Raw genomic sequence first — 26,888 nt, 5'->3', positions numbered from 1 at the left:
TGTGACAGACTGAGCTATCCAATGCCTTTGCCCATTTTTCTTTAATGTGCAGCTTGAAAAAATACATACCCAAAATGTTAAAATGTAGGATTCTTTTTATTACCATATCAGCAAACTGATTCATCTGCAGCCAATAGCTTTTCTTTCCTTCATCAGCTAGCTTGTTATGATATACAACCATTTTCCAATTGGATTCCCAGATCTGCCTCCGCAGTTGTTCCTCGGTCTTATTTAAGTAACTCTTTTCTATTAAAAAGAACAAAACATTTTATAGTAAACTATATATATATATATATATATATATATATATATATATATATGTGTGTGTGTGTGTGTGTGTGTGTGTGTGTGTGTGTATACACTTATTTTCTTCGTGAAAAACCTTGTTACCATTTCCTAGCATATTCCTCAATTACAAATTTAAATGCATTTATAACAATACATTTAAATACTGCTTTATCTTAAAGTGGTTGTCCCCCCTCCACTGACTTACTCACACACCTTGGCTTTCTGCAGTTTTACTGCAATAAATGACTTTCTTCAGTTATATTCACCATGGTTTAATTCAGACATATGCCACTTTACAGAAATCATAGGACATTTCATACGCAGGTACCCACATTCATGACATCTGCCTTCAAGTCAGATTTGTGAAGTATTCAACTAAACAAACAAAGAATACTAAATAAATTAAGACTTTTCCAGTAAACAAATGCTAACAAATAAAATAACTTATAATGAATAAGTTGATCACCACTGTGATATAACACACAGTAGGATGTGCCTGAAATTAATCTAAAAGTAGTGTGCAGGTCTGGACAGCTAATTATTAGCAGGTTATTGCAAGTTTCTGGCTACAAACAGCATTGTATTCTGGAAGGCTTGTTGCTGGTGACAAGCTAAATATGATTGCTGGACGTTTTGTCTGGGCTACCACAACAGAATTTGTGTTTTGCTACCCAGCAAAGCAACTTTATAAATGTCTTATATTCAATAGACACAGGGCAGATTCTGAGCTGGAATGTCTAGCTTTCTTGAAATATTAGACAATGCTCCAGAAGACGACAGCATTTCCAGGTCACACCATACCACTGATATTGTGTACATAGTAAACCATACTGTTGTATTTATAAGTTCTGTTTTGCTCATTTATATACCTTGTGTAAACTGTTTCACATGGTTAGAAAAATGCATCCTACTACATAATTTATTAATTGAACCAGTAAGTATGGCAACTGTTTATATTTTTCACATTACAGAAGTTTCAGGGAAAACTACTTGGAACAGTAATAGCTTAGCAGCAGGACATTCTTTGCTAATTCCATTAGCTACATGGAAGGTAGGTCAGCATTACCATGTAAATCCTTAACTTTATAAAATTTAAAAGCTAATTATTAAGAGCTTACTAGTTAGACAACAGTAAGCATTCCTCAGATATACTCACAGCATTTTAATAAGAAGTTTTGTCTAGGTGCTGCAATGACTATATCAATACAGCAGTGGTAAAGATGTTCACCTCATGTCAAATTATTTGACAGTTTGCCAGAGATTTCTGAAGCAGCCAGGGAGTCCTTCCATATTTGCAGGAAGGTTTCAAAAAATGCAATGGTATGTTCTGGAAGTAACTCAAGTTGTATCATCAGTCAGTATCCTTTGATAATCTCCGCCCCGCACCCTATGGTGTTGCAACAACATTGGGTCCCTGCACCTCAGCACAGATAGTTTAGAGCATAAAGATGAACCCCATGACCCTAACAGAAGAAATGTTGGCTATAGGTCTGTTGACATGAAACACAGGTTTGTAGTCTTCCATCTGCACTCAAATGCCACTGGATTGCAACTCACTAAGAGTTCCAAATCAGTGAGTTCCAACTACCAACAAAATAAGATGACTACTCATACCATCTTAGTTTTTTGTCCCTCTTCCTTTCCTTCCAAGTTTCCATTACAGTCCCCTGTTCAAAATATAAGTCAGATCAGCATGTGTTGTTGTATGGTCTATGCCATCATATCAGGAAAACACGTTCCCTTGTTTAAAATATAAGTCTGATCAGCATGTGTTGTTGTATGACCTATGCCATCACATCAGGAAGGCATGTAGAAAAGTGGTATAGAGGAGAGATTTTCAGTAGCAGGGTTTGAGAAGAAGACAACATCACCCATTCATTATCCTCACATATTCCTTCTGCCTCCTGTCTTGTAAGGTATAAGCAATTTCATGCTATACTTGTGTATGTTGCAAAAAAGTATCTGTCACAGTAGGTAACACCTGTCTGCCTTTATCATTCACATTCTTATGAAAGATGGAATGTGCATGCTGGAAACAAAAAAAAAAAAAATCAAAGCAAATATTATAGTCTGCCTTTTTTATGCAAGTAAAGAGTGCAGCTGTGGTTGTGTGTAAGCACTCGCACGTGTGTGTGTGTGTGTGTGTGTGTGTGTGTGTGTGTGTGTGTGTGTGTGTGTGTGTGTGTGTGTGTGTATCATAAAGTCAACTCTTTTGGAACAGAACATCATCAGCAAGTCACTGCTATAATGACTGTACTGAAAAAAATATGTAAAGAACTGACAAAAGAAACATCTCACATGCATTGCAATGGGTAAAAAATGTGAAACTATTTTTTTAGTGTACATATTCTTGAGAGAGATCTCTTTTGAAAACAATAGTATCTGGAAAGATTACACAGTGCTGGTGTTCACAAATTATAAAACATCAGACTATGAAAAGGAGCACATTCAAATAACTCAGCATTTCTTTTAATCATGGGTAATGGTTGATAAAGAGGTGGTAGCCATAAAGTCATAAGTTTATTATCTTAAGTAGCATTTAGACCATAAGACCATCTAAAATGCTGACTCCTTATTAGATGGATTGAAAATAACAAAACCCATACAATTATCTAGTTTTGATTTAAAATCTGTTAGTGATGAAGAATTCCTCATGTGTAAAGGTAATATGTTCCATATTCTTGGAAAAATTTGGTTGTTGAAGCTATTATGTCTTGTTCATAGGTTCATAGGTTGGTACTAGGCTATCGGCCTTAGGGCCTATACAAGCCTAGCCATAACAATTTCCTGGCTATTTCTTCTCACAGTATTTACTTCCCTGGACCACTGTCTAGCAGGGTGACTGACGTGATCCCCGGGTTGAATTTCCTATCTCCCATCCAATCATCAAGGTTCCTTTTGAAGAGGGCCAAAGAGGTGCTCTGCTTGACATGTATAGGCAGTCTATTCCATCCCTTCAGCATGTTTTGTTCATTGTGATGACAAGGTCTGGATCCCAGGAGTATGTGTCTCTGAGGGATTGGGATTTCTTTAAGTTTAGCATGTCCAACAGCTTTGGGTTTGACATGGCCTTGTATGTTAGTAGAGATTGCCTCTGAGTAGACGATATGTGACAGACTATAGATGGAGTTTTTTTAGATGGTCAGCATAGGGCATCTGCTTTAGGCCTGTGATTCTTTTAGTGAGGTATTTCTGCAGCCTTTCCAGTTGTTGCAGATGTCTTGAGAGGTACATAGCAAACGGGGCATTGTAATCTATAATGGGTCTAATGAAGGATGCGTACAGTATGACAATGACCTCCATTTTTCTGGATTAAAAGCCCTTAGTGATGAGGTGTACCACATAGAAGGATCTCCTGCTGTTGTGGTGATGGGGTTCTCAAAGGTGAGACCACTGTCCACCTGTGTCCCTAGGTTTCTTATCACACTTTAGGTGTTTAGTGTACTGCCACCTGTGTGGTAATTCATGGGTACATGTTTTTTCCCAAAGGGGATAACTATACATTTCTTGGCATTGAGCTTGAGCCCATGGCTCTGGCACCAAGCATCTGTTTCTGTAAGGCCCTTTTGTAGAATATCCTCATCATTTGGGGATTCAATAATGGATGCTAGTTTGCAGTCATCTGCAAACTTTGTTAGCCAGAGTCCCTTAGTGTTGGCCTGTACTTCAGAGAAGTAGATGCCAAATAAGAGTGGTCCCAGGACTGAACCCTGAGGTACTCCACTTGTCACTTGTCTGGAGCTGGATTTGGAGTTGGCTACTTTTACGGTGTGGGTTCTGTCAGTAAGCCAGTTGGCAACCCATCGAGTGACATAGGGATTAATGCCCAGCATAGTAAGTTTATCTATGATTCCAGAGTCGGGGATGGTGTTGAAGGCCTTGGCGAGATCCAGATAGGCTGTGTGGACAACCTTACCCTTGTCCATGGCTCTGGAGACTGATTTGAAGAAGTCAATTAGGTTCAGGAGACAAGATTGGCCCTTCACAAACCCAAACTGCATGGGGTCCAGTGTTTGAAGGTTGCCAATGTCTTTGTTTATAAGTTCCATAATAATACGTTCCATGGCCTTTCAGATCAGGCTTAACAGACTGATGTGGCAGTAGGCACAATGATCCAAAGTGGATCCCCCATTGTGGAGTGGGATAACTGTAGCTGTGCGCCACTCAGTGGGCATGAAGCCTGAGGTGAGGCGATGATTAAACATGACACTTAGGCGAGATGCCAGTTCATTTTGTAGTTCATGTAGTACACAGCCTGGGATGTTGTCTGGTCCCATGGATGCTGTATTCTTAACTTTGGAGAGTGCGTTTTTTTCCTGTGTGGCTGTTATTACCAGAATTTGGCAATTATTCGGTATTTTGATGGGCCCTTTAGGGGGTGAGGGGGTGAAGTTTGCTCTGAATCAATCTGCCAGGATATTAGCAATATCCTTGGGATCAGTATATTTAATGCCATTCTGTTGTAGCTCAGGGCAGATCTGAGCATTGCCATTTAGATTCTTGACATAGCTATAGAATGCCTTGTTGTTATCTTTGGAATCTTTAGCAATTTTATTTTTGTAACTAGCTTTGGAGGATTTTATGAGGGATGTCAGCTTCTTACTGAGGCTGGTAGGGGAGTTATTTTGCATCCTGGACTTTTCCTCTTTTCTCCAACTGTTTCTTCCTTTTATTTTAAAGTTTGTTTATGGCAAGTGACCACCAGATTGGCTTCTTTTTTTTTGGAGGAGATCATCTTGGTTCTATTGGGGATGCACAATTCATGCACGAGTGGATGTGCTCATACAGTGCCTTAGTGTAGGATTCAGCAGTGGAACTTTCAGTTCCCGTCTGCATGGGTGTCATGAAGTTTGTCACTTCTGACTTGAGTAGCATGAAGTTGGCTTTGGAAACATTTTTTATGGAGGTTTCCTTACTGGGGGTGGGGGTGGGATGTAGATGTCAAGGGTGATTTGCTTATGATCAGACCTGAACAACAAGGGGGTGACCATAGGTGTGGAGCATCAATTTCCCATGTTGGTAATGACCAGGTCTAGGATAATGGAGCCCTGATGGGACTAAGGATTAGTTGATCCAGGGTGTTGGAATTTATAAATTCCAAGAACCTTTGGGCAAAGGTATTGGTACACGAGTAGTTTTCCCAGTTAATGGCAGGGTAGTTGAAATCACCCATTTTTAGGGTGTTTGGTTGTATCTTAATATTTTCCAGTATGTTTAGAAAGGTGTAGTGAGAATCTTGGGGCATGGTCGGGGATCTGTAGCAAGCTACAAGAGAAACAAAAATTGTGTTCAGCCCCAAAAAAGTTAACAAAGTGGAATAAATTTAAAGATAAACACATTTTCCTTCTCTGTAGCTGAGTATACTTTGATCACTAGAAATTACTGTGATGTATAGAATATAAGTATAATTGAATACTTCTTTCCATATAACTTGAATAACAAACAGTAGAGATGTTCTTAGTGTAATTACACTGTACTTACTCAAGTTTTGAAGGTTAAGTGCTTGACTAATTATAACAGAGGTACTATATTCATTAAGTGGTCTTACTTATGTTTTATATAATGTGACAATTTTTGCCTGATCCCTTTATGAGATTACTTTTAATAAAAATCCCATTTGTCTAGAGATGGACAGCACAAGATCTTTATAATCCTGTATGCATGATAGAACTGATCCATCTAAAATTAAATGTTGCCCTAAAGTATGTTTACCAAAGAACATGACCTGTCATTTCAGAGCATTTAAAATAAGTCCATTATTGCCCAACAAGAGATGTTATATAAGTATTTGCTTAGTACTGCATAGTCTTGTTTTAAACCAGTCAAGAAACTAATCTTGCAGTTATCAGTATATTTGCTGACTCAACAAGACTATCCAGTCTAAGAAGTATTGCTAGTGACCTGTGACCTATTAAACCACCAGCCAAAAACCCCATCAGAAATACCCATATACAGAGCTCCTCCTTGATCAGTCCTGAAAGCACCCCTTTTGTGATAACAGTTCTTCAAACCTAGCATTATGGACAGCTGGCTACCCTTGTTTCTCCTGCCAGCCTTATTGACTTGGGTCTGCTGACGCAGTGTAGCAACTGCCTCAGGTACACTAAAAAACCCTTTACTAATAACTCACTCTAGTACAGAGTGTGAGAGATTCATCTACACCAAGAATCCAATACACCAAGTCAGTACATACAGCTTACCTTGAATTGGCCAAGGCCTTTGACACAATCCCCACCTGGGCATCATAGAAAACCTTACACAACTTGGCGTAAATCCATATCTCATCAGGTGGGTGGCCAACTGGCTCACTGACAGGACCCTCAAAGTCAAAACAGGCACCTCCACCTCCAATAGCAGACCTGTTATTAGTAGAGTTCCCCAGAGATCTGTCCTGGGACCCCTACTGTTTGGCATCTATGTCTCAGCGGTCCAGGCAAAGACAAAAGGCCTGTGGCTGACCAAGTTTGTGGATGACTGTAAGTTGGGTGCTGTCACTGACTCCCCAAATGATGTTAGCATACTGCAAGAAGGTCTCACAGCAACTAATGACTGGTGCCCAAGTCATGGCCTCAAGCTAAATGCAAAAAAATGTATCATCATACCATTGGGCAAAAACACGGCCCCTACTTATTATCACATCAATGGCAACCCCCTAAGCACACAACCTGTGGTGAGAGATCTGGGTACACAGTTTGATAACAACCTCACATTTGACCATGTAGCAGCAGTGGGCAGAAAAGCCTTTTACATGGTTCATCTTGCAAGTAAAGGGATTGCATCCAGAAAAAAGGAGGTTATTACCCTTCTACACTTCTCCCTCATTAGAACAATAATTGAGTATAACACCCCATTTGGGATGTACCTCTCCAAACATCTACACCAACTGGCAAGGCAAGTGAAATACCTCACAAAGAGAATCCATGGCCTCCAACACCTGGCCTATGCTCAAATCACTATCAGTCTACTCAATATCGTACAGATTGCTCAGGTATGATCTGTGTTTCACCTGTAAGGCAATCTCAGACCCTGCTCTACTAGAGATGCTCCATATCCATAAGTCTAATTCCTCATGCAATACCCACTCAAAAGGCCTGAATCTAATATGTGCCATCAACAAAACCTGCTGGAGAGACAGGTTTGTTTCCCAGAGGCTGCCCCGTCTCTGAAATAGACTTCCCGTACATGTCAAACAAAGCACCTTGCTGACCTTCTTCAAGTGCAACCTTGATGAGTGAATGGTAAACCACAAATTTGTCCCAGGGGGTTCCACCTGTGTCCGTCATTGACAGGGGCAACAGGTGGTAACTGAGGTTTCTTTTTGGGGATAAACTCTTGGCTAGGAAAAGACCCCAGCGCCATTAGCCTAGTAACCTCCTATGATCCTATGATCCTATGAATCTTGAATCCCTGCTCTATCACACTCAAAACAGTAATGCTGAAGAGGTTGTCAACTCATCCACCACTACTCATGTACATAGTACACATTCAGCACATAAATCAACATCCGTGGAGGTTCTCTCAAAAAAATTACCAAAACACCAGACACCTCCAAAACAAAAGACTGCTACAACTAACAGAGTTCCCACAGCACCCAAGATACATAGAAACACCAGTGTCTCACCTACCAGCTTGTTAACAAAACCTTTAAGGTGTAAAACTCAAAAAACAATTGTTCTTGTCATTGGAGAATCCAAAGTGAGACACACAGATGTCCTGCTCACCAGGTTAGATAAGGAGAAAGTCACTGTCAGTTGCCTGTCCACTGCCATGATTCATCAGAATATGCATGCACTCAGATCTTTTGGCAACAAGTACCATTATGACTCTGTCATAGCTCACGTTGGAGTGGACAATCTGAGATTTACCTCACTGGACTATATGAAGAGAGACATGATTAAGCTCTCTGAGTACGTGTCCCAGGCAGGTATGTTCCTAGCCATGAGCAGCATATTACCCTCACCTAGAATTATGCCACAGTATAAACAAAAAATGATCGATTTCAATAATTGGCTTAGTGTTTGGTGTCATTCAAAGGGGATCCAGTTTCTGTCAGCTTGGGATGACATTGTTGACAAACCTTGCTGCTTTGCCAGTGATTGTTTGCACCTGGCAGCACTAGGTTTTCAGGTGGTGATAAAGGATTTTGCCTCCTCCATAGTGCCTCTTTTAGGCAAGGACTCAAAAACAAAACTGCCAATGTGAAAACTGCCAACCATAACAAAATAAGGGTTATTCTGCTAAATGCTAGGAGCATAGGAACCAAAAACTGCACACCCTGAAAGAACATCTATCATTGGAAGATGTGGATGTCTGTGCTGTTACAGAGTCTTGGTTCAAGGCCTCAGAGCGTACCCCTGCCTTGCAAGGCTACAATGCCTTCCACACCTTCAGGCCACAAAACAAACATGTGAGAAACAATGGAAGTGGTGTTTCTATCTATATTCATGATAAATTCACATCCCGACTAGTTAGACTGGAAAGCTCCATGAAGTTGCTCCAAGTGCAGATTATTGTGGGTAAGACCCCCATTCAAGTCATAGCTAGTTATAGATCCCCCTCCATGGATCATGATGTGCATGAGGCCTGTTTGACCAAACTGTAGTCAATCCAAATATTGCCAAACACTCTGGTCATGGGGAAGTTCAATTATCCCATCATCAACTGGGAAACCTACAATAGCCCTAACTCACTAGTGCAAGTGTTTCTTGACTTTGTCAACTCAAATGCCTTGGAACAAATGTTTAAACCCAACAAGAGGAACAAATATACTAGATGTGGTCCTCACTAACACGACAAACAGATGCACCACTACAACTGTCAGACCCTCATTAGTTAAATCTGACCACAGATCGGTCACCTTTGAACTGGCACTAACACCAGAACTCAAAAAGGGTGAAGTCAAACTAAAACAGTTCACCAAAACAAGCTATACCTTCTCATGGGAAGATATAAATGCATTCCAAGTCTAACTCCAGCTAGAAGTGGTAACTACACCAAAGTTTACACTAAAGCCCTGGACAATCACCTGTTTAAGTGTATAGACGCAGCTGCAACAAAGCCAAGGCACCAAGTAAAAACAAGCCACCTGGATAGACATCCAGCATCAACAAACTTTACAACAAATGCAAAAAAGTTGCTGTCTAAGAAAACTAAGGCAACAATGGAAAAGCATCCTTCTCCATCTCAACAGACAAATAAGACAACATGTCAAATCCTCTAAGGGCCTCTTTGAGAAAAACTTAGCAATCACAGCCAAGGATAACCATAAGGCTTTTCAAAGCAACATACATAGACTAAACAGTAGGACCCAAGCATATGCTAAACAAGTGACTAACTGTATCATACACAGTGATCCTACAGAGATAGCAAACCTGCCTGCAAACAGATTTGGTGAAAATTTCACTGCTTTAGCCTTTCCAAACTTATCACAAACCTTGCCCCAAACTTCCCCCAACCACATATCCAAACAGCAGGTCATTAAAGCCTTGTCTAAGGCAAAAACACAACTGCTATGGGACCCGACCACATCCCAGGCTGTCTTCTAAATAAACTAAAACATTAACTAGCATCACCATTAAGCAGTCTATTCAATCACAGCCTAACCACAGGCTTTGTTCCTGTGGAACGGAAAATAGCAACAATTATTCGCCTCCATAAAGGTGGTTTAGCAACAGACCCAGGGAATTATAGACCCCTAAGTCTGACCATCCTTATCAGTAAAGTCATGGAACATTTCATAAATAAAGACATAGGCAACCTCCAAACCTTGGATCCAACCCAGTCTGGCTTCATCAAGGGCAGATACTGCCTGTTAAACCTGGTGGAGTTACACACAGCATACCTCAACTTGACAAAGGCCTTTAACACAATCCCACACTCTGGTATTACTGATAAACGTAGCAAACTGAGTGCATACCCCTTTGTTGTTAGATGGACTGCAAACTGGCTCACAAACCAGTCATGCACTATCATAGTTGGTGACTCCACATCAACCAGCAAACCTGCAACCAGGGGAGTGTCACAAGGGTCAGTGTTGGGTCCCTTAATTCTCAGAAGTTCAGGCCAAAACTAAAGGGCTATGGCTGATCAAGTTTGCAGATGACTGCAAACTGTGTGCAATTATTGAATCCCCAAATTATATCAGTATACGTCAGGAGGGTCTTACATAGACTAGCGGCTGGTGTCTTAGTCACTATCTCAAATTGAATGCAAAGAAATGCATCATCATTCCCTTTGGTAAAAACAATGTCCCTTCACATTATCAAATTAACAGCAATACCCTATGTACCTACGAAGTAGCAAGAGATCTGGGATCTTTAACTTTGACCACCATGTGTCTACTGCAGTAAGGAAGGATTTCTACACAGCACACTTGATTAGCAAAGGCATCACCTCCAGAGCAAAGGAGGTTATAACCCCTCTATGCTCATTACTAATCTGGCCCGTAATTGAGTATAACTCCCCTTTCAACATGTACTGTACAAAGCACCTGCAGCAATTGGAGAAACCTCAGAGGTTTCTAACTAAGAAGATCAAGGGACTCCAGCAGATGCCTTACACTGACTGATAAAAGTTCCTGTCACTATATTCAGTATTGCATGGACTTCTTAGGGTAGACTTATGGCTGGCTTACTGAGTAATCTCTTACCCAAACTTAATGAATTTGCTGCACATCCGTAAATCAAACGGGACTAACACTAACCTCTTTCCAGAAACCTAAATATGTCCTGTGATTTGAATAGGATGTGCTGGAGGGAAAAATTTGTCTCACAGTGACTGCCATGTCTTTGGAATAGGCTGCAAATTCATCTGAATCAGAGCACCCCTGTGACACTGGATTCTGACTGGAGATATCATCCACAACCCTCCTGGACATCGCCAGTTATTAATAAATACGATCCTGGGTATTGACTAGAGTATCTATGGTATTACATTAGGATGAAACGGCTAGGTTTGAAATAACCTCCAGGTTGATAATCTAGTAACCTCCTATGATCCTGTAATCGTATCATCCTAAGCCACATATTAAATAAAATGATCTTAGTATGGGAATAGTCATTCTATCTTGGAAATGGCATGATTTCACTCAAAATCTCCTCAGATGTATTAACGTCAAAACATTCCAAGTCCATCATTATCAACCTCCTTTTTCCCATATTCTATATGGGGTCAGGGTGCTGTGTTGACTGTGGCCATATCTCTGTTCAATGTCACTCTCCTACTTTCTTCAACAGTCATGCCTAATTGTTGCAGGTCTTCACTCACACACACACAATCAATCCACCTCTTTGCTGGATGTCCTCATTTCCTCTTGCCTTCTTTCTGTCTGTCCCAACTCTTCTTCATCAGATTGGTTTTTGCTTTTCTGCACATGTGCCTAAACTACTGCAATCTGTTCTCTTTTACCTTTTCAGCAATTAGTACTATTTTGGCTTCTGCTCTTATGTTCTCATTTCTTCATCTGTCCCACAGTGTGCCTCCTGCCACCCTTCCCAGACACTTCATCTCCATCACCTCTAGCTTCCTCACTCGCTCTGCCTTTCCTGCCTAGGTTTCCATATGATACAGTAGTACTGGTCACATCACAGTTTTGCACACTTTACTTTTCAGCTTCTTTTGCATTCTTCTGTAATGCACTACACCTGACACATTATGCCAGTTAGATGCAGCCCCTCTGATTATAGCTTTGACCTCCTCATTCAGACTTCCCTTCTCCTCAGCCACCCCACCATACCTGCAGCTGTTAACCTGTTCCACTCTTTTCCCTTCTATCTCAGTTCTCAGCTTCTTTTGATTTCCTCCATTGTCTGTCATCACAACTATTTTATCTGTAGTCAGTTTCATCCCATGTGCCTTCAGATTTGCATTCCATTCCCCTATCTTTTGCAGAAATTCTTGCTCAGAGTTTGCCTATAATGCCAGATTGTCTGCATAAAGAAACTTTGTTGAACTGTCCCCTCCAACCTGTTTGTTAATGTACTCCACCATCAGTATGAACAGTAGTGAACCCTGATGCACACCCATTCCCAGTGGAAACCCCTCTTTGAGACCAAACACACTGTTTATACATGAGTCATTGGGTCCTTGTACATAGCTTGCAGTAATTCTACCAAATATAAATACATATTCCAAGTTCTCTGGTTTTCATTTTTTCATTTGATTTAACAGAGTCAAAGTTAAGTAATCTGTTTAGCAATAAATAAGAATGTACATGTAATGATATTACAGACATATTTTCAAATGATAAGGGTCTAGTTAAGTAACTTTGGTAAAATGTGTAAAATATCACTAAGCTTAATACCAGATAGTGAAGATACAATAATTCCAGATTTATCAATGTCCCTGATTTTCCTTTTAACAGGGTTAAACATTGAATCAGTTAATAATGAAATCGGATCTGCATATTTGACTGTAGGTCTGTTTTCAAGAAAAATATAATTAGTTGCTATTCTATCAGTGTTTAAATTATTTGTTAGTTGACTGGATTACTAAAAGCAGAAACAGCCAAGCTATCAACAAGTTATATGCCATCTTGGAGATTATTTGAACAATCTCTGTCATTTAATGATGCAGAAAAGTCAAGTCCTGAAAGCCCACCTAAAGCTTTATGATTTAATTAATGCTTTTGGCATTTAAGCTTTAGTTACATAAAACAGCACAGTCAGGTAGCAAATGCATTCCTTGTTAGCATTATTAAACAGACTGTGGCAAAAATTCTGATGTTCTATGTGTGTGTACTTAAGTAGGGCAATATAAAAAAGTGTTGATACTAGCTGGAGAAAAAGTGGGAATTATAGAAAAAGGACAAAAATGGTAATGCTTTGTGTGTGTGTGTGTGTGTGTGTGTGTGTGTGTGTGTGTGTGTGTGTGTGTATGTGTGTGTGTGTGCGTGTGCTTGATAGGCACTGTTTTTTTAAATGATGAAATGTTTTGTAGTAATTCTGAGATACTCTGAAATATTGGATATTTATTTTAATTCTAATTCCATTATATTCTATTTTGCATGGACATTTAAATAAAAAATAATATGCAAGCATCTTACTATTAGCTGGTTTACTAATAATTCCCCCTGCCCATACTTGTATTCTAAATGTATGTGGAGTTGATACTTTACCTGTGACTTTATACAGGATGCTATACAGCATAACATAATGATTTATTCAACAGTATGCATACTTCATTCTGTGATGCTGTCATTGTATGTGACTACCATTTTTTCTGGGCTATAACAATAAGTGTCTAAGGACCAGATCACCTACTTGATTAGCAAAAATAAATAAATAAGCACAGACCTTATTAGGTTGCTTCCAATTTGTTTTAACCTCAAAATAATCAAATTGTGAAGTGACACAGGTAATAGAAACGTTAGACTAAAGATTATGTGACTATGTGTCCTCTGTTGGCTCATATAACCTGCAGGGAGGTGGCTCTGGTTCACCACTTGGCTGACACCAAGTAGAAGTATTGGGTGTTGCAGCTGTGGTGCATTTGTCTACAAAGCACATGCTAACAAGATGTGTCTATCAATTAGCAACCAGGAGAATTGTGTTTATGGAGATGTATACCTTCCTAACATTGGGCAGTATTTTGAACTCAAGGAAGCACTCAAGAGGAAAGAGCTCCAGGAGTGGGCCACTCCGAAGAACCTGCTACTGGCTCACTCCCTACCACCTGACTTTCACTGTTGCTGGAATGACTAGGCTAGCTGGACTTCAGGGCAAGAACAAATGGGCTATATAGTCCTTACTTAGGACAGGGATGGCCAACTCTTGCCTCATTGCATAATGGAGTTGTTGGACAAGGTCCCGCACAGAAAGGGAGAAAGGATGAGAATGCTGCCTTATCAGATGTGTACAACTATGTGTCTAAAGTTGTTGGTCAATAATCATGCATCTGATGATTTGAGTTTAAATCTTAGTTTATTTATCTATTTACATTTGTTTACTAGGTAATGTCCACTGTACAAGAAGTCCTTTTTCAGTGGAGACCCGGGGAGAAAATCTCCAATGAACATAGTTATACAATAGCATAAACTGAGTCAGGTATACAAAGAGATACAGGTGTTATATAACAAGACAGTAAAAAGCATAGTACATAGGTGAAAAGACAATAGTAAATAGCATACTATATAATTACAAGTCAGTGCAAGTGTAGATATGACATAAACATTTAACTTAGTATGATTTTTTTTATTTATGACATAGATATTTTTTTAAAGTGCAGCCGTATGCCAAAGCAATTTAGCCAGATTTGTCAGATACCCATATTCCTTTTGACATTAGGTGGTCGGCACATTAGACAGATATTAGGACAAGCATTATATTGTCATAGATATATAAATAAATAAATTCTGATTTATTGTGCTATTATTGAAGCATGATGTTCTGCCTGGAAAAAAGTTAGCAGATCTCAATGGCTTTTACAGACTACTCATATACAAAATGGGAGGTCATTTTATAATCACATGTTAACCAGTACTCTAAGTAGGCCAAAGACAAGCCGGTCTTCTGGCCAAAATTTTAAATCTGCCACACACTCTTTATAGTAGCAACAAGGCTGTGTATAGAAATCACACATTTCTTATTTCCATCTTCTTGTCTCCTCCTTTGAAATTTACAGAAAGTTTACCATTCTGGGTGCTATTGGAAATGAGGAACATCTTGAGAATTATATAAGTGAATATGTCTGTCCCTAAATATAAGATGAGCATTTTGATATGCAGATTAAATCATTCATCTGTGCTGAGATTAAAGATGATGCCTTGGTTGTAAAAACTAACAAACCTCTGGGACTAGATAGACTTTATATTTATTGAATGGCAGTTGATTATATTTTCCCAGCCCTAAAAATAAACTAATTGGGTTATTTAGCATGGTTTTGCATTTGCATATCTCAGGCAGTCAGAATTCCTTTTTCTTCAGCCAGACATAACTTCCCAAAAGATAAATGCATGCATAAAAATTGTGCTAACAGTATGAGACTCAATAATAAATTAATTCTTTCCTACTATAGCATCTCCCCTCTTACTGGTATTACTCAGATCAAGGCAAACTCCAGCAGTCTGCATTTAAAGTGGAACAGCCTTACAAGACTTTCCGCAGATGTATAGAGCTGAGTATATTTTTATGCATTATTCTGTATTATAGAGCTAAATTGTTGCTTAGATATCTGTTGTCTTAGTGTTCTGCAAATATACAGAGATCAGTATATATTTTTTGGGTTTTATCATTTGCACTCTGATTCCTCACATCTCTATCGAAACTTTCTTCCCCACCCCCCTCATTGTGGTTTCTATTGCTTGTGTGTTGTTAACTCAAGGTTCCCTTAATTTGAACTGTTAATAGCAGCAATCTGCATTTAAAGTGGAACAGGCTTACAAGACTTTCTGCAGATATATAGAGCTGAGTATATTTTTCTGCATTATTCTGTATTATAGAGCTAAATTGTTGCTTAGATATCTGTTGTCTTAGTGTTCTACAAATATACAGAGATCAGTATATATATTTTTGAGTTTTATCATTTGCACTCTGATTCCTCACATCTCTGTTGAAACTTTCTTCCCCACCCCCCTCATTGTGATTTCTATTGCTTGTGTGTTGTTAACTCAAGGTTCCCTTAATTTGAACCGTTAATAGCAGCAGTCTGCATTTAAAGTGGAACAGCCTTACAAGACTTTCTGCAGATATATAGAGCTGAGTATATTTTTCTGCATTATTCTGTATTATAGAGCTAAATTGTTGCTTAGATATCTGTTGTCTTAGTGTTCTGCAAATATACAGAGATCAGTATATATTTTTTGAGTTTTATCATTTGCACTCTGATTCCTCACATCTCTGTTGAAACTTTCTTCCCCCCCCTCATTGTGGTTTCTATTGCTTGTGTGTTGTTAACTCAAAGTTCCCTTAATTTGAACTGTTAATAGCAACAGTCTGCATTTAAAGTGGAACAGCCTTACAAGACTTTCTGCAGGTATATAGAGCTGAGTATATTTTTCTGCATTATTCTGTTTTATAGAGCTAAATTGTTGCTTAGATATCTGTTGTCTTAGTGTTCTGCAAATATACAGAGATCAGTATATATTTTTTGGGTTTTATAATTAGCACTCTGATTCCTCACATCTCTGTTGAAACTTTCTTCCTCACCCCCCCTCATTATGGTTTCTATTGCTTGTGTGTTGTTAATTCAAGGTTCCCTTAATTTGAACTGTTAATAATAGCAGTCTGCATTTAAAGTGGAACAGCCTTACAAGACTTTCTGCAGATATATAGAGCTGAGTATATTTTTCTGCATTATTCTGTATTATAGAGCTAAATTGTTGCTTAGATATCTGTTGTCTTAGTGTTCTGCAAATATACAGAGATCAGTATATATTTTTTGGGTTTTATAATTTGCACTCTGATTCCTCACATCTCTGTTGAAACTTTTCCCCACCCCCCCTTCCCTATTCTGGCAGTAGTTTAAATTTGGTGGCTTTTGCAGTACCTGCCCCACTGTAGATTTGATCTAGGACACTCCCCCAGTCCCATCTCTTTACCGCATTCTACCTAATAAACCCTTTCAGCACTTGCTTTTAGTCCTTTTTAATTTAATTACATTTTTTTCAAAATGTGTGTGGACTAATATTGCTACATACTCAAGTGTGCCAGCTTGCACTGCATGTGAATTGTTTTTACTACTGTTTTTGCTACTTTTCTGAAAAAAAAAATTGTAAGCCTGTTTCCTACCTTTCCTGTAATTAGTGTTCCAGATACAGATTTGCTGTATCCAGGACTATTTGTAAGCTTTTGAGCCCCCAAGCCTTTCTGTGTTGGAGGGAAGCCTTCTAGCTTATCAGTGGGAGTGGTAAGCACTAGGTAACCTGTCTACCACATAAGGAGTGGTTCTGGCCCAGAATTTGTAGTTATTGGCCATTTGAGCGGTCTTCCATCTCTCTCAACTTTCTGATTTGAAAGCCTGCATTTGCACTTGTTTCTGTCCTGTAACTCCTGGGCCCATCTCATTTGCTCACTCAAAAAATCTGCTTTTACTGTATTTGTGTTTCTTCCTACTTTATTTTGCTTTTGAGTCATCTTAAAAGTACTCAATTGCATTTATTACTGCTTGGTGTAACTCATTCTAAGCCTTTTAGTTTAAGCACTTGGGCTTCAGACCAGTTGTTTTACATTAGGAAGGTTTGTGGTCTGCACTGTGGTGGCAGGACAGGTAGCTTACATCCTTCTAAGTTGGGAACTGCTGATTGAGGGCTCAGTGTCTGTTATTCTAAAAGTGTATTAATTCTGGTTTAAGCACTTGGGCTTCAGGCCAGTTATTTTACATTAAGGGGGTTTGTGGTCTGCACTCTTGTGGGAGGAGAGGCTGGACTCTGCCCTTCTAGCTGGGAATTTCTTGTTAAAGGCTTATAGTGCCTGCATATCTAAACTGCTTCTTACTGAAATTGGTACACCTTGTTTGCTGTAGCATAGACTAGATCAAGGCCGCTGAATCTAGCTTTGTTTGTATAACCTGAGCACTAATGCAGGCATTCTTTAAAGTTTTCAATTGTATTTATTACTGCTTGGTAGTAACTTGATTAAGTGTAGCTATCATTCTAAGTCTTTTGGATTAAGCACTTGGGCTTCAGACCAGTTGTTTTACATTAGGAAGGTTTGTGGCCTGCACTGTGGTGGCAGGACAGGTAGCTTACATCCTTCTAAGTTGGGAACTGCTGATTGAGGGCTCAGTGTCTGTTATTCTAAAAGTGTATTAATTCTGGTTTAAGCACTTGGGCTTCACGCCAGTTGTTTTACATTAAGAAGGTTCGTTGTCTGCACTGTAGTGGCAGAACAGGTAGCTTACATCCTTCTAAGTTGGGCTTCAGGCCAGTTATTTTACATTAAAAGGGTTCGTGGTCTAGACCTGCTGAATCTAGCTTTATTTGTATGCAGCTTGTTTGTTTGCTTGTTATTTCCCTGAAATGCTAATTCCACCTAAAACTTGGCTTTTCAGCGCTTCTGTGGATCCCTAGTGATATCTGCATTGCTTACTGTACTTATTTCCTTGTTTCACTTTAAAGAAAGTTACTGTTTGTCATTTATGCATTTAAGTTACCTGAAACACATTGCATTTAAGTTACCTGGCACTTGCTCACTAAAGCAATTATATATGTCAGCACTAAAATATTAAAAGCACTACACCCTCCCCATTGGCCCTTTTTTTTCAATGATAAAGGAATTCCCAGTACTATTCTAGCATGTCCAAAGGTCAGTAGTCAATCTTCTCTCCGGTCCAGCTGGTGAATCTCGGAATCTTGAGGCAATGTTACAACTGCCTCATGTACACAGACAACCCTCTCCTCCTCCCAACAAATTCCAACACATGTGAGAGATGCAACCATATAGCCATACTAGAGGCTAAGCTCTCTCAACTCAGTACTGGCAAAACCAGTCAGGAGGAGAAGGAAACCACACTCACTACAATTCCAATCTCACATAGACCTACCACGACAGCAAACCAAACACATAAACACACAAAAACATACTCGGAGGCTCTAAATAAAAATCTGCCTAAGCAGCAGAGACCTCCAAAGCAGACACCCAAGCAACTGCTAACCCAAAACAAAACTCGTGCAACACATAGCTCACAAAGCCAGTGTGCCAAACAGTCACAGCCCTTAAGGCTAAAGAACACACCTGATACATTTGTAATAGGTGACTCTATCTTCAGGCACACTGATGTCCCACTCACCAGGCTGAACAAGGAGAAGGTCACGGTGAGCTGCCTGTCGGGTGCTAGGATCCACCACATAACACAAGCACTCAGGTCACTCCAAGGCAAGTACAAATATGACTCAGTCATTGTCCATGCTGGTGCGAATGACCTGAGACGTACCTCCCTGGACTACATGAAAAGTGACATAGAGGAGCTCTCTGAGCATGTCGCCCAGGCTGGTATGACCCTGACCTTGAGTAGCATCTTACCCTCACCAAGAATGATGCCACAATATGAAGACAAGATGATCAATTTCAACAATTGGCTTAAGTATTGGTGTCATTCAAAGTGGATCCAATGCCTGTCAGCTTGGGATGACATGCTCGACAAGTCACGATGCTTCGCTAGGGACGGCTTGCACCTGTCACCCCTGGGCTTTCGGATATTGGCAAAGGCTCTTGCTACCCCCATAGTGCCTTTTTTAGGCAAGGCTCAAAAGACAAACCCACCTCCATAGGTATCACAAGGGATAAGAAACTAAGAGTAATGCTACTCAATGCCAGAAGTCTAAACCTCAAGATGCATGCACTCGAAACTCTCCTTAGCATGGAGAACATCGATATCTGTGCAGTAACAGAAACCTGGTTCAAGGCTCCTGAGAGCACCCCAGCACTACCAGGTTATACCTCATACCATGCTTTTCGGCCCCAAAACTTGGACCGTACTACAAAAGGAGGGGGAGTATCAATATTCGTCAAAGATACCCACACCTCCAGGTTGGTGGCACAGCACGAAACATCAGAGACAATCCATGTGCAACTAACAGTGGGTAAAACTGCCTTCCAGTTTATAGCCTGCTACAGACCACCCTCCCAAACCCAGGAACCCCACTCGGCTTTCCTGAGAACACTGGAAAATATGAAGGTCTCTCCAAACACCATTATATTGGGCGACTTCAACTACCCAAACATAGACTGGGAGCATTACTCTAGCTCCAACACCCTAGCCCAAAGGTTCCAAGAATTTATAAACTCAAATGCTATGGAACAACTTGTTACCACTCCCACAAGAGGGGAAAACATACTGGACCTGATCATCACCACACATGGGGACTCTATGCTCCAGACCAGAAGTGTATCCCTCACTGGTAAGATCAGACCATAAACTAATCTCATTGGATATTCACATCCCGACTCCACCCCCTGCTCTGAAAACCACAGTGAAAAACTTCTCTAAAGCAAATTTCACACTCCTCAAAACTGAGGAGGAATCCTTCAAAGCCCCCGGGCCTGTGAAAAATATGGCCCAGACCACAGAATCCTTTATAAACGCATTCTATGAACACCTTCAGGAATGCATGCATCATGCAATCCCATATAAAACGAAGACCCAATCCTCCAAAGGCAGACGTCCTGTCTGGTGGACCGCAGCCATAAACAAACTATACAATAGAAGGAGAACGCTACTACATGATAGAGCAAAATCCCAAAAAGGGAAGGCATCTCTGATCAGTATTAGCAAAAAACTACGGGCACTCATAAAATCGTCTAAGGCCAGCTTTGAGAGAAAAATTGCACAGGACACTAAGGATAATCACAAGGCTTTCTTTAGTTATGTTAGGAACCTGGGTGGGAATTCCCAGATATGCTCAGAATTAGTCCAAAATGACAAAAAATACACCAAACCCACAGACATTGCCAACATCCTAGCTGACAGGTTCAGCACAAACTCCCCCCCCCCATCCCCACCAAAAGGGCAAATATTTATCCCAGCAGAGTGCTGCCCCCCGACATCTCAAATGCTCAGGTAAGAGCTGCCCTCTCCAAAGCAAAAAACACAGCATCAATGGGACCGGATGGTGTCCTGGGCTGCATCCTACATGAACTCCAAGAAGAGCTAAACCCAAACATAAAACTACTGTTCAATCTCAGCCTTACTACAGGATATATGCCCAAAGAGTGGCGTACAGCAACAGTGGTCCCTCTCCATAAAGGTGGTGCCTCAACGGATCCTGGAAACTATCGCCCCATAAGCCTGACTAGCTTGGTCTGCAAAGCTATGGAAAGGATCATTATGGACCTCATAAATAAAGATATTGAGGACCTACAGACACTGGATCCTACCCAGTTCGGCTTTGTTAAGGACAGTTCCTGCCTCTTAAACCTGGTTGATTTCTTTGAAACAGTCACCAAGGCCATTGACGAGGGGAAGGTGGTCCACACAGCCTACCTGGACCTCGCAAAAGCATTCGATACAATACCCCACTCGGGCATTATAGATAAGCTCACCAGCTTAAATATAAACCCCTATGTCACTAGATGGGTTGCAAACTGGCTCAAGGACAGAGCCCACATGGTTAGAATTGCTTCAGCCATGTCAGACTCCAAACCAGTTACAAGTGGCATCCCCCAAGGCTCAGTCCTGGGACCTCTCTTGTTCGGTATATATTTCTCGGAGGTACAGGCCAACACGGAAGGACAGTGGCTGACTAAGTTCGCAGATGACTGCAAACTGGGCATCATAATCGACTCTCCGGCCAACACAAGCATCCTCCAAAAGGGCCTCATAGAAACAGACAACTGGTGCCAGAGCCATGGCCTCAAGCTAAATGCCAAAAAGTGTATAGTCATCCTCTTTGGCAAAAACAAAGTGCCCACAAATTACCACATAGGTGGTAATCCATTAAGTACAGAAGAAGTAATTAGGGACCTGGGGACCCAAGTTAATAGCAATCTCTCATTTGACAACCACCTGGCCAAAGTGGTTAGAAAAACATTTTATATAGCCCACCTAATCATGAAGGGATTCACATCTAGATCAGGGGAGGTCATTGTGCCTCTTTACTCATCCCTCATCAGGCCCATAATTGAGTACAATGCCCCTTTTGGGATGTACCTTACTAGGCACCTGCAGCAACTGGAAAGACCCCAAAAGTACCTCACCAAGAGGATCATAGGGCTCAAACAGATGCCATATGCTGCCCAGTTAAAGAAACTCCAGCTCTACTCAGTGGCATACCGCCTGCTCAGAGGCGATCTGTGCCTGACGTATAAAGCCATGTCCAACCCGGAATTAATGGACATGCTGCACCTCAGAAAATCCAAATCCCATTGAGCTACGCACTCGACAGACTTGAACCTCAGCACTGAAATAAATAGGACATGCTGGAGGGACAAATTCATAACCCAGAAGCTCCCTTCTCTCTGAAATAAAATCCCAGTCCAGGTTAGGCAGAGTCCCTCACTGACTCTCTTCAAGAGGAATCTTGATGAGTGGATGGGAGATCGTAGGTTTACCCCTGGTATCACTTCTGTGTGACTGTTAGACAGAGGCACAGTATACTAACCTCGAAAAAGTGCATAGCAAAATTAATTTAAAATGGGTGGCGAAAGCCAAACACACTCTGGCTAGGCTTATAAATGCCCTAGGGCAGATAGCCTAGTATGAACCTATGAACCTATGATTCATTGAATTTAGGGCTAACTGTACATGACTGTTCTCGAAGGAAATAGTTAAGCAGCTGCTGTTGCATTAGATGCATCCATGACATTTGTCAGTTATTAATCTTTTATGTTTTTTACATAACCTTATATTCTCTACATTTTAGTGACATTGTAAAGGCCTTATACTCTACCCTCTCTACAAGTGTATGCATGTATGATATGCCATCTGAGCCAATCAGTATTGGAGCATGTACAAGACCAGAATATTCCTTGTACACTTACTTTTTCAGTACCTATACAGAACATCTATTTTAACGCTCTGTTTCATACTACTCAAGTCAAAGGTATTGGGCTAGACAAGCAAGAAATTCATCTGGTGGATGTTGTGGATAAAGTAATGACATAAATTCCATCATGTACCATACTATACACTGAATTTTAAATATAATAACTACATGGGATGCACAAGCCAGTGCATTTCTTTGTGTCAGTCCCAAACCCGGATAAATGGGGAGGGTTGTGTCAGAAAGGGCATCCAGCGTAAAACCTCTGCCAAATTACTTGTGTGGAGAACATTTCATATTTCCATTCCAGACCAGTCGAGGCCCGGGTTAACAACGACTGCCACCAGTACTGTTAGCCAACAGGGTTCTGGCGGAAATTGGGCTACTGTTGGCTGAAGGAGAAGAGGAGTGGGAATGCACACCCAAAGGCAGGAAGAGAGGAGGAACATTAGGAATGTAGTAGTGAGGGTAGGAACTTTGAATGTTGGCAGTATGACTGGTATAGGGAGAGAGCTAGCTGATATGATGGAGAGAAGGAAGGTTGATATATTGTGCATGCAGGAGAAGAGATGGAAGGGAAGTAAGGCCAGGTGTATAGGAGGCAGATTCAAATTGTTCTATCATGGTGTGGATGGCAGGAGAAATGGGGTAGGGGTTATCCTAAAGGAACAGTATGCCAAGAGTGTTTTAGAGGTGAAGAGAATGTCTGCTAGAGTGATGTTTATGAAGCTTGAAATTGATGGTGTAATGATGAATGTTGTTAGTGCATATGCTCCACAAGTTGTGTGTGCGATGGTTGAGAAAGAAAAATTTTGGAGTGAGTTGGCTGAAGTGGTGGTGAGTGTCCCCAAGGGTGAGAGACTAATGATTGGAGCGGATCTCAATGGGCATGCTGTTGAAGTGAACAGAGGGGATGAAGAAGTGACGAGTAGGTATGGTGTTAAGGAGAGGAATGCAGAAGGTCAGATGATTGTGGATTTTGCAAAAAGGATGGACATGGCTGTGTTGAATACGTATTTTAAGAAGAGGGAGGAGCATAGGGTAACGTACAAGAGTGGAGGAAGATGCACACAGGTGGATTATATCCTATGTAGGAGGGCCAGTCTGAAGGATATTGGAGACTGTAAAGTGGCGACAGGGGAAAGTGCAGTTAAGCAGCATAGAATGGTAGTCTGTAGGATGACGTTGGTGATCAAGAAGGTGAGGAGGAGTGTGAAGGCAGTGCCAAGGATTAAATGGTGGAAATTAAAAAAGGGTGATTGTGAGGTGGAGTTCAGGGAAGAGTTAAGACAGGCACTGTGAGGCAGTGAAGAGTTACCGAATAGCTGGGTAACTACAGCAGAGCTAGTAAGGGAGACTGCTAAAAAGGTGCCTTGGTGTGACATCAGGACAGAGGAAGGAGGACAAGGAGACCTGGTGGTGGAATGAGGAAGTACAGGAGAGTATACAGAGGAAGAGGCTGGTGAAGAAGAAGTGGGATTGTCAAAGAGATGAAGAAAGTAGCCATGAGTATAAGGAGATGAGACGCATGGCAAAGAGAGAGGTGGCAAAGGCTAAGGATAAAGCATATGGAGAGTTGTATGAGAGATTGGACACTAAAGGGGGAGAAAAGGACCTGTACCGATTGGCTAGACAGAGGGACAGAGCTGGGAAAGATGTGCAACAGGTAAGGGTGATAAAGGATAGTGAGGGTAACATACTCACAAGTGAGGAGAGTGTGTTGAGTAGATGGAAAGAGTACTTTGAAGGGCTGATGAATGAGGAGAATGAGAGAGAAAGAAGGTTGGATGATGTGGGGATAGTGAATCAGGAAGTGAAACAGATTAGCAAGGAGGAAGTAAAGACAGCTATGAAGAGGATGAAGAATGGAAAGGCTGTTGGCCCAGATGACATACCAGTGGAAGCATGAAGGTGCTTAGGTGAAATGGCAGTGGAATTTTTAACCAGATTCTTTAATGAAATTTTGGAAAGTCAGAGGATGCCTGAGGAGTGGAGAAAAAGTGTTTTGGTACCTATCTTTAAGAATAAGGGTGATGTGCAGAGCTGCAGTAACTACAGAGGGATAAAATTTATCAGTCACAACTTGAAGTTATGGGAAAGAGTAGTGGAAGCTAGGTTAAGAAGGGAGGTAATGATTCGTGATCAGCAGTATGGTTTCATGCCAGGAAAGAGCACTACAGATGCAATATTTACTCTGAGAGTGTTGTTGGAGAAATACAGAGAAGGTTAGAAGGAGATGAATTGTGTCTTTGTGGACTTAGAGAAAGCATATGACAGGGTGCCTAGAGAGGAGTTGTGGTATTGTATGAGGAAATCAGGAGTGGCAGAGAAGTATGTAAGAGTGGTACAGGATATGTACGAGGGTAGTGTGACATTAGTGAGGACTGTGTTGGGAGTGACAGATACGGTTAAGGTGGAGGTGGGTTTACATCAAGGATCAGCTCTGAGCCCTTTCTTATTTGCAGTGGTGATGGACAGGTTGACAGATGAGATCAGACAGGAGGCCCCGTGGACTATGATGTAATGATGTATGCAGATGACATTGTGATATGTAGTGAGAGTAGGTAACAGGTGGAGGAGACCCTGGAGAGGTGGAGATATGATTTAGAGAGGAGAGGAATGAAGATCAGCAGGGATAAAACAGAATATATGTGTGTAAATGTGAGGTAGTGTAGAGGAATGGTGAGGATGCAGGGAGTAGAGTTGGTAAAGGTGGATGAGTTTTAGTATTTGGGATCAACAGTTCAGAGTAATGGTGAGTGTGGAAGAGAGGTGAAGAAGAGAGTACAGGCAGGGTGGAATGGGTGGAGAAGAGTGTCAGGAGTGATTTGTGACAGATGGCTACCAGTAAGAGTGAAAGGGAAGGTCTACAAGAGGGTAGTGCGACCAGCTATGTTATATGGGTTGGAGACGGTGGCATTGATGAAAAGGCAGGATTCAGAACTGGTTGTGGCAGAGTTAAAGATATTAGGATTTGCACTAGGTGTGACTAGGATTGACAGGATTAGGAAACAGTATATTACAGGGTCAGCTCAGGTTGGACAGTTTAGAGACAAAGCAAGAGAGGCAAGATTGCATTGGTTTGGACATGTGCTGAGGAGGGATGCTGGGTATATTGGGAAAAGGATGCTAAGGATGGCACTGCCAGGTAAGAAGAAAAGAGGAAGGCCTAAGATAAGGTTTATGGATGTGGTGAGAGAGGACATGCAGGCGGTTGGTGTGAAAGAGCATGATGCATAGGACAGGAAGAAATGGAAACAGATGATCTGCTGTGGTGACCCCTAACGGGAACAGCCAAAAGAAAATGATATATGTAAAGTATTCATTTTTATTAATGCAACATAATTTTAACAGTTTCATTGAGGTGTCTATGTGTTGATGCAGTTTGTATAATGATTAACATATTTGCCTACCATCGACAAAAAGCATGGGCAATCCTGACCTCCATTCAATACCTGAGTGGAGTTGAATGCTCTCCCTGGGACTCTGTTGCATTCCTCCCACTTTCCAAAAACATGCTTGGCATTTCCACTTCAAACGCACCCAACAATAAAGTTATAGGCATCAGCACAGATTTTAGATAATACCTATCGGGGGAGTGTTGTATAGATCAACCACTTTTAACATTACCAGTGAGATGCAGTACACTCTAGACAAGAGAAAAAAGATCACAGACTGTGTGCTGTGTCAGCCTAAGAAGTTAATGGTGTAAAATTGGTTTGACATAATTTAATCACATTAATTAATATTGCCAAAAATGGGCAAGGGTATTTGCCATTGAATAGTGTCTGAAATCCCTGCCTACTCCATCCTACTCAAGGACCCCATGCTAACAGTGGAAGGGGTCTGGTCTGTGCGCCCACGATAAAACCCTGGCAGCCTTGAGTCAATAAGCTACTGGCCATCCAATGTATAGGTTACCTGGGATAGCGTAACTGAGTGAAAGCTGAACATAAAACCAATCAACCTGTCAAACATCAACTAAGGACTGTTACACTCATTATAGGTTCACTGACATGAGACAGCTTGGAAGTGGATGGCATGATGGTAAAGAGGAGGCTAGACATCCTCTATATATCGCAGACAAGATGGAAAGGCAATGCAGCAAAGTCACTTAACTTGGCATCCAGAGTCTACTACTCAGGGAGATGACAGGCTAAAAATGGTATGGGGAATTGTGGTGATG

The 26,888-nt window shown here is 41.0% G+C and overlaps 1 protein-coding gene across 1 annotated transcript in view; it reads right to left on the bottom strand.

Moving 5' to 3' along the window:
* LOC122810805 (cathepsin L-like proteinase) overlaps positions 1-26,888 on the bottom strand; it is a 535,051-nt gene that overhangs the window by 494,683 nt on the left and 13,480 nt on the right. Inside the window, exon 2 of the mRNA XM_044082369.1 lies at positions 104-246. Within this exon, the coding sequence (XP_043938304.1) occupies positions 104-246 (143 nt within the window). The remainder of the gene's footprint in view (positions 1-103; positions 247-26,888) is intronic.

This window comes from Protopterus annectens, chromosome 1.part1 (genome assembly GCF_019279795.1).
Source record: "Protopterus annectens isolate FY-2018-M chromosome 1.part1, PAN1.0, whole genome shotgun sequence".
In the NCBI taxonomy this organism is placed as follows: Eukaryota; Metazoa; Chordata; order Ceratodontiformes; family Protopteridae; genus Protopterus; species Protopterus annectens.
This window is presented reverse-complemented; position numbering and strand designations above follow the sequence as displayed.